Genomic DNA, 10,949 nt, shown 5'->3' with positions numbered 1-10,949 from the left:
AGGACAAACAAAGGTAAATGAGGGTTTAAAATCATACATTTAGGGACTCATCAGCTGCCAAGGAAGCATTGTGACTTACAGGATTGGTCAAGGAGCTGGATATCCAGCAAGGTGGAGTTCAGCTGCACTATGATAGTCAGAGTTTCATCTATTTAAGGAAGAACCAGGTGTATTATGCAAGGACAAAACTAGTTGATTATGGTGAACTACTACTTGAGAAAGTCCACATGTTTGAGAATACAACATATATGTTGACAAAGTCTGTTACAACGGACATGTTCAAGCATTACTTAGACTTGATTAACGTCTCCAAGTGCTAGATAGGAGGCAACCCAATCTACTGTCCTAGGTGGAGCTGCGGGTTATGCTTTTGTATTTCTCCTAAGGGGTGAATATTAGTCAAGGTGGAGATTGTTGAAGTATATGACTCATATTTAGTGGAATACATGCATGGGGAAAGCATGGTGAAGCAAGAACATGGAAGTTGGGTTGCAGGAAGAAATTGTTAATAGTTTGGTCGACAGTTTGGTTGACAGTTTACCCTCGGGAGATAACTGTCAACAGGTTGCTTAAAATCGTCAACAGTTTCAGTCACAATGTTTTAGTTTTGGTATTAAATCGTCCATGGTTTGCTGAAACTGTCAATGGTCTTATTCGACACTAATTACATAATTTGAATTGGGAAGATTAGTACGTTGGGGATTTTAGAGGATTTTCCTCGGGGGATTGCTTGATGGGTACTTTAGGAACTTTATAAGCCTTTTGTATGTATAGGGTAAGCCTAACGCCACCACCTCTTTCTGAAAAAGTAAATACGTATTAATATGTACATGCAAGGCCACGTGTCTCCACTCAGAGCTAATGCATAGCTGGTCTGTTGATCCAAAATCCCCTCCCCCTGAACCAGTTAATTTATCTTCTTATTTATTTTCTATTATTATCTTATTTATTTAATTTTGAAATTGAGAAAATAGTGAAAAATCACAAAAAAAAAATCAGAAAAAATAACAAACATTTAAAAAATATATTTTTGAGGTCAAGAAAAATATTTTGAATTATTTTGACTTGGAAAAATGAGAAAAAACCTTCAAAAACCTCCAAAAAATTTGAGAAAAATGTCAAAATGTTTAGGAAAATTCTTGCAAAACTTTAAAAAAAATATGGAAATATTTTCTTAAAATATTATCTCAATTTTTAAAGTGAGTGTGTCCTTATGATTATAACAAGGGCAATGGCATTTCAGGCCTTACCTGTATTAGCTTTAGGGGGGGGGGGTTTTCTAACAAGATCCCCTCTTTTGGGGGCCTTATTAGTAATTCCTAAATCACACTCAACTTTTATTTTAGGCTAGTAATCTTGTACATTTATTCTTTTACTTTGTATATTTTTTTTTAAATGAGTTAATTAAAAAGGTTATTAAATCAATTTGGGGATAATTCTTAGTTAATTAGGTACCATTCATAGAACGGATGCATAGGGGGTGCGAATGCCTTCCCCTAGCATAACCGAACTCCCGATCCCAATCCTAATATACGTAGATCGATACTATTCTTAATTGAGTAGTAATCAGGTGTTTTGATCACACCAAGAAAAATTGGTTAGTGGTGACTCCAAACTCTAAATTTTTCCAAAAAATCACACACTTATTTTTATATTCCCTCGCCTCCTAGGGCACCTCACTCCCAGGACGTCGCGACAATAATGACGTAATTTAAAATTTTTTGTTTTGGTTATAGGATGAGGAGGAGATGAAGGAGACTGTATTGTCAAAAGATTAGTGGGAGAACTACTTTGGAAGTTTGATTGATGTAATGAATGGGACTTAAGGATTGTGGATGAAATGTGGGGCTTGAGGATTGATGAATCAATGAGACTTTTCTTTTTGTTGTTGTTAGCTTCTTCATGGGATGTAATGTAATGACCCAAGGAATAATGGTATTTAAATAATAATTAAGAGAGAGGAAAATGGGAATAGTAAAGAGGCGGCAGTAGACTTTGTTCGTCAACGACGTTGCACTATGGGCTCGTCGACAAGGGCGCACTTCGTTGATGAGAAGATACCAAGAGGATGTTTTAGGTGACTCTGAATTTCGTCGACAAAGGGGAGAGTTCGTCGACAAATTGCCTCTTGACCTCGTCGACGAGGTGACGTGGCTCGTCGACGAATCTCATAGTATAAATAGCCTAAAACTCGGATTTTTACACAAAATAATCATAAAATCTTAACTCTCTCTCTCTCCTCCCTGCAGTTTCTCTCTCCTCTCTCTTCGATTGTGGCTCCTCTAGATCGACGATTTGAGGCCACCACGACGCTTCTGGGGAAGTTCTTTCCAAATCTCCTAGAGCAAATCGTTGGTGGGACTAAGTTGAAATTCATCCCTAGGTTAAGGTAAGACTTTTTATGCAAAATTTGGTCTTACCATAGTTACAGGAAATGTTATTCATGGAAAAATACTGAAATTTAGTTCTGGAAGTTGTCGTTTTCAGGGTGTTGAACGGGGAACCCTGTGGTTGCAGGACGAGTGCATTTTAGGGGGTTTCTTTTCAGTTTCTGGTAAGGGAATAAACTAAAACAGTTATTTTCCATTCAAATTATTATTATTTATCAGCAAATTAATTTTCAGGAAAGCATGTATTATATTTTAATATTATTGAAAAAATGCATATTTGGGAAAATACTGCTGTTATACATGAAATATGATTTTCAAATGAAATGTACGATTTTACTCGGCATTATGTGACATGAATATTATTTTACATAATAAGTATTATGTTATGGCAATTTTCTGAATGAAGTATGATTTTCAGAAGTTATGAAATATTGCAGTGCATTATAGTTTTAAAATACATGATAAATGACTTATTTATTTAGAATGATATGTATGAACTATTGGGCGCAAGGCAGTGATTGATAGCCGGCGCAAGGTTGTGTATGATGCATGATTTCAGCGTAAGGCCATATGTATATGTATGATTTTGGCGCAAGACCACATATGTGAATGTAATCGGCGCAAAGCCGTATGTATTTTGTTATCACAAAAAATGCTATCAATCTATTTTATGTTGAACTGTATATTATCATGTGTCATATATTATTGGAACCCGGATGCTAATTTAGTTCAGTTACAGGAGCATGGTACCGTAGCTATACAGATCAGATTACTATGTTCAGACTTGTGCTAACCACCCCACAATGGGGTGGGAGATGGATAGTCGATGTGACTTTCAGTGTAGAGTTGTAGACGTCCACCTGGCAGTCCAGATCAGGGTGTGGCAAGCCTAACGTACTTACAAATATTTTTGACTTGACAGTGGTCGGCCAACCATTGTCGGATCCCGCCTTTAAGCTGCACAACCTGTCATGGGGGGTAATACATGACATGAGCTAGTTATACATTCTGGGTCAATTTTCAGTATTATTAGCTATACCAGACAGTTTATGAACAATATGATTTATTAGAAATAAGAAAGTATACGTTTATGCAGTTATTAAATAATTAATGTTTTCTGATATGTGAAATGTATTGTATATCTATATTAGCATTAAATATTCATGCTGCCACACAACTGTATTTAGTTTATTTTCCCTTACTAAGAGGTGTCTCACCCCCAAACTTAAAATAATTTTCAGGAAACCCAGAAAGACCGGCGAATCGAAGCCGCCGTTGAGATAGTGTAGTACTACCCTACTAGGAGCATAAGTTTTGATATAGGAACGAGAATTTGGTGTTGTGAGTTCCTAGATATGTATATAACTTATGGATCTTTGAGAGATTATACATAAACACAGTATTTTGAGATGTAGTTGACTCTGGTACTATGTAATTTATGGTTTGAGAATGTGATTTATATTTATTGCTATTTAGGTTTCCGCTATGAATGTTAGATGTGTCCCCGTTACCCACGAGTTCGGGTTGACTTTATTATTAAATATGTTTTATTATATAAGCAGGTCGTTACACGTAAGGATTGTATTTGATAACTTAATTTCTCTTGGATTCTTGTTATTTATTTCTCTTGGATTGTATTTGAGAACTTAATTTCGCTTGGATTCTTGTTGTTTGTTTCTCTTGGGTTGTGTTTGAGAACTTAGTTTCTCTTTGATTGTGGTTTTTTTTTTTTTTTTCCTTTATGGATTGTGCTTCAGATTTTATACTATCAAGAATACTTTATTAGTTTCTTTTGGATTTTGATATATAATACGAGATTGAATTCCTACTTGTATTAATTTTTGAGTGTTTATGTTATGTAGTATTTTATTTGGTGCTCATTTGTTTCATGATATTTTATGCCTTATTACTTACTAGCTCTAGGGAAAAATCTATTATAGGGTTAGTGATAATAAATTAATGGTATTGTTATCCAATTATAAAAATATGTGGATTGAAAAGTTATTTTTATAGGTAATATATGAAATTTGAGCCTGAGCCTGAGCCTAAGCCCAAGCCCTTCAAGCTTGCAAAGCGAGCCAAGCTTGAGCTCGAGCTCGAGCCAATAATTTTAGTCCTAAGCCGAGCTCGAGCCTAACTTCCTGAGCTCGAACTGAATCGAGCTCGAGCTTGAGCCAAGACCTAATCCTATCGAGTCGAGCCTGAACATGCTAAAGCTCAGCTCGACTCGACTCGACTCATTTGCAGCCTGCCATGCATTTAAATCTTCACAACAAGATAATTTTTTTATTTATTTTTATAAAAAAACCATCAAATACATATGAAATCTTAGGGAGTTATTTTTTTTTATATATTTTATATTTTTTTCCTCTTCTTTGCATCAAATATTAAAAGTTTTATGTACAAAAAACTTATAAACCAAGGTGTTTCGCTCACACATTGAGATTAAATTGTGCATTTTCATATTAATAAAACCTTAAAAAGTAAGGTAAGTAGTTGCTATGCATCTCGAATATAAGTATCACTATTGTGTGTCCTTTCTCTGATTATTTATGTTTGTATAATATTGCACTTCCTTAGCTGTGATCTAAGCTACTTCTTGACCATAATGTGTTATAGAATATAGTCTTACTTCATCTGTTGCTTGAGGCTAGGCTGCTACTGTATCCAAGGGTGTCGGTTCGGTTGTCACAAAACATGAATCTAACATATAGAAACTCCTTTCAAATGTCCATCTTCCTGTCTAGACACCTCAACAAACTCATGTGGACACTCCTCAGCTTGAGGACAATTTCTTAAATACACATTAAGATGACGCCATGCAAATTATCCTTTCACCACAACCCCTTGCAATCAATTTGATGCACTTTGTTGGACTCATGAGTATAGGGTGTAATTAGAGGTGGCAGACACCCATCTACTACTTAAAACGAGTAAAGGATTTTCTATGTATTTTGTTTTTGTGTTATTAGCTTAAAACTATGCGTGAGTTTAAAATCCTATTTGTCAATTATCATGGTATTGCATTATCTATGCATACAATCCTCCTTTTTTTTTGTTTGTTTGTTAGAATTGCTGTATAGAAAGTGTACTTTCATTTGGGCATTGGTTAACTATGTATCGGGTTGGACTAAAACGAACATCTCCCTTTTGGATTGTGTAAGTGTTGCACGTGCAACATGAGGCCTTTATTTGTATAAATGGCCTTTAGATTTGTTGCTTTTGTTGTTTTACACCAATTTTCTACAATCCATATTATTTTTCCCTATGAAATCTATAACAATCCATTTGCACAATTCCTATTTTATTTTAAATTTTCGATCATAATGAGCTAGTCAATTGATGGATTGATTTTACAATATATTGTACAAACGGAATCAGCAAAATTTACATTCTAAATGTTATGAATATCCAAGCTTTTAAGAAATATTGCATTTAAACACTATAGATTTTTGTTGTGTAGTTATTTTTCAAAGACACGATGGTTACACTATGTTTATGATCTAATGTCGTATTGTTCTATTTATTCTTTCAGGCCACTCATTAGCTTACTAGAATTGAAATAGGTAGCCTATATTATGATAACACACTTTTTCCTCATCTATTTATTTTTCTTAATGATCAGGTTGGAGTAAGCAAATTAATAGTAAGCAAATTAATAGCTTTGTACTATGGAACTAGAGACACATAAATTATTTTAATAATTGTTGGGCACGTTAGCAATTCAAAACTCTAAGATTAGATAAATTAGTCTACTGAAAACTACAAAAACTAGATCAACTCAATTCTTATCTCTTTGTTCCCACATCCCTCAAAACTTCAACTGATTTTATGAAGTCATTTTATTTTTAACGCCATCTTCGCATCATTTGAATTGTTTTCTTTGATATATGCTATTTAACCATGTGCATTACTTCACAACTGAGTGTTCTAATATTTGTTCCTTAAATTGTCTACCATGCAAATTTTCTTCGAGAAAATTTAAATCTAAAGGGCAACATTAGAACGAGCCCGCTAAAGGTGGTGAAAGTTGTTCTTCTGAAGCATAATTTATTGCAATCTAAATACCCTTCTTTATTGTATTCTTCAAGTGATTTAATTGCAAACTAATTGCAGTAAAAGCATACAAAAATAGTTATTGCAAGTTTGAATTGTTATTATTGGTCTTAATATTTATAGCATGTATTTTATTTTATTTTTCTTTTGCGTCATCTCGTTGCGAAGTGCGTGTAGTCCTTCTAGTTGTTACGTAAAGAGAAGGTTAGGTGGGGACGAGGACATTGTGTAGTTTTTATTTGCCCGGCCTGACATGCCGACGTAATGACCTAGTCGCCAATAATTATAGCCGAAAAAGTCCACCAACGATGATAAAGCTAAATCACCCAAACTAAAACGCAACATCACGAATGTGAGTTATATGTTTTTTCTACGTTTATATCCTCAGCAATTATTATTTTTAAATAAATGAGACAAAATTTTATAAGATTCGAAAATCCCTTTTAGTAATATATAGAAAGTATAGGTATAGATGAAGGACGTGATCGGTAGAAGGACCTAATTTTTATATTTTATTATTTATTTTAATTGTAGCACCCTCTAAAATGACAAAGTAAGCGACACAATAATTTCCTGTGTTCTCTGCGCGGGTGGGGGCGTGTGGGGTTGCAAATTGCAGACTGCAAACCACCGCCGTGCTCCCGCTTTCCTTCCAATTCATCCACTGGTTTTCACTTCTGGGCCGTCTCCTACCCTCGCCACAGTATCTAGGGTTTCTGGAGTAGCGAAGATGACTGCTCCCTAGGGTGCACGGTGCCGCGGGACTGCCCTTGCAGAGAGACAACGCGGAAGCACGAAATGGCGGAAGTCGATCATCTACTGACGAAGAAAGTAGCGGATCGGTACCTGAAGCGCGAGGTCCTCGGAGAAGGTACCTACGGGGTTGTCTACAAAGCCATCGATACCAAGGTAACGAACCCATATCTCGCACATTCTCTTCTTTGTACCTGTCTAGGGTTTCTACCTTCTTTTGTCGCCTAGAATGCAGAAGAAAATGGTAGTTTTGGAATTGCATATTTAGATTCCGCAAAGTCGTCCGTTCGAGGAAATGAAATTAATAAATGGGGAAGTTAGTGCATTTTGGCTCTCACTCTTTGGAACTTTGAACGGTGCGTCTAAGAGACCAATTCAGTGAGGTTTTCGCTTTCAAAAGCATGAAATTGCTTTCAAGATAATATCCATATTGATTCTTTGATTTTAACGGACTTAGGTTTAGTGATAGATTTGCTATTACACCTCGCTTGGCTGCTAAGAAGCCTCAGGAAAAACAAAAAGGAACTATAAGTGGAAATTTTGAGCTTATGATTTATGTTTTGGGTTTCAAAAGGAGTAAGAATGAAATTTGTCTCCAGAAGTATAGCCATAAGCGTTCCCGAGGATAGCTGAGAGGAGGTTTGATCTGTCAGGTCCAATAACGAAAAATAAGGCTTAAAGTTTCATGGTATTGGTTTTGTGTTACTGGTATTATAGCAGTTTCTTGTTTTTGATACAAAAATGATATTTCCTTTTAATTCTTAAAAGTGAGGAATTGTGTTCGAATCTCTCTTTTATCGCATCCTTTTAACATCAAATCTCTCTCTCTTATCAAATAAATGGAGCTAAATTAAACAATTAACCAATTTCTAAGTTTCTCAGCTAAATTATAATTTGATTTTTATTGAAAACAAGTGAAGAAAATCAAAGATATGGAGTATTTGTTTTATTTGTTGAGTTTAAGAGATAGAGGTGTTCTTTTTAACGTTTAATGAAATGGTTGTTAGGCTTATTGTTTTAGTTGAGGGTTTAGTGTTGTTTGGTTTGTGCAGACAGGACAGACAGTTGCGATTAAGAAAATTCGGCTTGGGAAGCAGAAAGAAGGGGTCAATTTTACAGCTCTTCGAGAAATTAAACTATTGAAAGAGCTTAAGGATCCCAATATAATTGAGTTGATTGATGCGTTCCCTCACAAGGGGAACTTGCATCTTGTGTTTGAGTTTATGGAGACTGACCTTGAAGCCGTTATTCGTGATAGAAATATATTTCTTTCACCAGCAGATACAAAGTCTTACCTTCAGATGACATTGAAAGGGCTTGCTTTTTGTCACAGGAAGTGGGTTCTGCATAGGTACTGTAGTGTGGGCGCATGTTTCTGTGTGCATGCCTCTCTGTTTTGAGTTTTGAGGCAGTTTTCATGGTTCTTGAAGATTTGTAGCTTCATCCTTGTCTCAGTTTGTGCTACATGGGCATTTCAGGGACATGAAGCCAAACAACTTACTAATAGGAGACAAAGGACAGCTTAAGCTTGCAGATTTTGGTTTAGCTCGTATATTTGGGAGCCCAGATCGCAAATTCACTCATCAGGTACTCTTTTCCTTTTCCACGTGCATTGTGGGCATTGTGGACTATGTATTCAGTATGTAACCTGTCATTTATGAGTCTTTTTGTGGTAAATAATCAAATCCATCACTCTTGAATTAATGTTTCCATTAAAATAAGCTTAGTGTGGATATTATCTGGTTGGCTTGCTACAGTTGGGTTTTGTTGAACTGTAAAGTTGGTTTTGAGTATTTTGCTATGTCAAAAGTTTGCGGAAAAAAAAATGGGAGAGATTGTAGATTTTGTGCAGTTAACTTGCTTGAGGCTTGCTTTTATTTTGAGGATCTATATTTTAATTTATAGTTATGCAATGTCCATTACAAAAATTATAGTTGTTATTAGTATTAATTTTACATAATTATATTTAAACTTTGTGTGTTTTTTATTTTTTTAAGTAATAACTAGAAGCCATACTTAAACAATTATTCATAGAGTTTAAATGTGTTTTTTAAACAAATTGATAATGCATCGTCATAATTAAGTTTATAAATTTAAAGACAAATACTCGAAATTATTTATAGGAATTTATATTTTTCTTTGCCATAGCTAATATAGCATCTAAGACTAATGAGTTATGTATTTTAAATCTATATTTTGGAAGGATCAAACATCTAAGACTGAATTTTTTTGGAGGATTTGGAATACGCTTTTTGGTATTTCTGGAGAGAGCTGGGTATGCTTTTATTCGGTTGGTGAATAGTTAGCTATTTTTTCACAGGCTTTGGTCGGAGAAAGGTTAATACAGTCCTATGAAAGTGTGGGATACTTGCAGTTTTATGGGGGTTATGGTTGGAGTGTAATGCAAGGATATTCAATGTCAAGAAGTTAAATTGGGCGCAGGTTTGGGATAAAATTCAGTATTTAGCCTCTCTATCGTGCGCTGGCTTGGGTTTTTAAGAGGAATTAGTTTCCACAAGTTACATAGAGATTGGAAGAACTTATTGTCATGCTGATATTTTATTTTCTTGTATTTATTAGTTGTTTTTTTCTGGATTGTTCCAGGCCTTTTTTGGGAGATGTCTCATCCTCCCTCGTGTAAATTCTCTTCCTATTAGTGAAAGTTACTTTTAATGAAATCTTCTTTTTCTATCAAATGTGTTTTTTTTCCGGTAGTATCAAACATATATTTATCTAAATTTGAAGGAAAAATTTCAATTCCACGACATGATTAAAAGATATTTTGAGCAAATTGATAATACCTTGTTGTAATTATACTTATTTTAATTTGATAGTTGGTTGTAATATATTTACTAATATATCTTTTTGTCTATCCATTGGTTGGTTTTAAAATTAGTTTTGAAATGAGGTGGTTGAGTACGTGGTTAGAATAAAGAAGTGGAGCTTGATTTTGAAATTGTTTTTTTTTAAAAAGCCTATGATGGTTGGCTGGGGTTTCGTGGACCTAGTTATAGACAGAAAAGGTTTTGGAGGAAGATAGTGGAGGTGGATTCGTGGGTGTATCTCCTTTGTGGTTTTTTTGGCATTGTAATTTGAGATGCTAAGTTTTGGTTTTGGGCTTCTAGGGGTCTTAGGCAATGTGATCCCGTATCCCCCTTCCCATTTACTAATGTAGCAGACGCTTTAAACAGGAGTTTTATGAAGGTGTCGAAGTTAAAAATTGACTTCTCTAAGAGTGGTATTGTGCAAATAGGCATTGACCTGAGCTCTTTTGCTAGTTTAGCTGGTTACAGTGTTATGAGTTGGCCTATTAGCTACTTAAAAGTCCCTTTTGGGGGGCAATCCTGCTGCTGAATTATTTTGGGACTGTCTTTGAGAAGAATTGCTAGGAGGCTGGACTGGTGGAAAGGAGCTTTTACCCGATCTTTGAGAGAATTGCTAGAAGGGTGGGTTGGTCGAAAGGAGTATTTTTTTATTTTTTATTTTTATTTTTATTTCTTTAGAGGGTCGTATTACTCTTATCCAAGGTCTTAAATTTCAATTTACTAAAATTTTGTAGCTTCAAAAATGCGTAAATTTTGATGTCAATTTCAATTTCAATTTAAAAAATGATGGAAATTGGTAGTGAAGATTGGAATTTTTTATGAAACTTTAGAAATAGTTATAGACATAACAAAGCAAGTTTTAGAACTAATATATTATAAATTAAATACATCAATGATAGTTATGTTGTGTATGAGGTGCAATAAT

At 34.8% G+C, this 10,949-nt stretch overlaps 1 protein-coding gene across 3 annotated transcripts in view; it reads left to right on the top strand.

The window, feature by feature from the left end:
• Positions 1-6,984: 6,984 nt before the first annotated feature.
• The window catches only part of LOC131146389 (cyclin-dependent kinase D-3), a 30,851-nt gene continuing 26,886 nt past the window's right edge, over positions 6,985-10,949 (top strand). For all 3 annotated transcript variants that reach the window (XR_009134366.1, XR_009134365.1, XM_058095975.1), the window contains exons 1-3: positions 6,985-7,355; positions 8,252-8,550; positions 8,678-8,786. Coding sequence is in view for 1 of the 3 variants with exons in the window: in XM_058095975.1 (XP_057951958.1) it covers positions 7,245-7,355; positions 8,252-8,550; positions 8,678-8,786 (519 nt within the window). In the remaining 2 variants the exon portion in view is untranslated. The remainder of the gene's footprint in view (positions 7,356-8,251; positions 8,551-8,677; positions 8,787-10,949) is intronic.

The sequence above is a fragment of the Malania oleifera genome, chromosome 13 (assembly GCF_029873635.1).
Source record: "Malania oleifera isolate guangnan ecotype guangnan chromosome 13, ASM2987363v1, whole genome shotgun sequence".
Classification (NCBI taxonomy): Eukaryota; Viridiplantae; Streptophyta; class Magnoliopsida; order Santalales; family Ximeniaceae; genus Malania; species Malania oleifera.
Note: the sequence above shows the minus strand (reverse complement) of the source record. Positions and strands in the feature narration are given on the sequence as shown.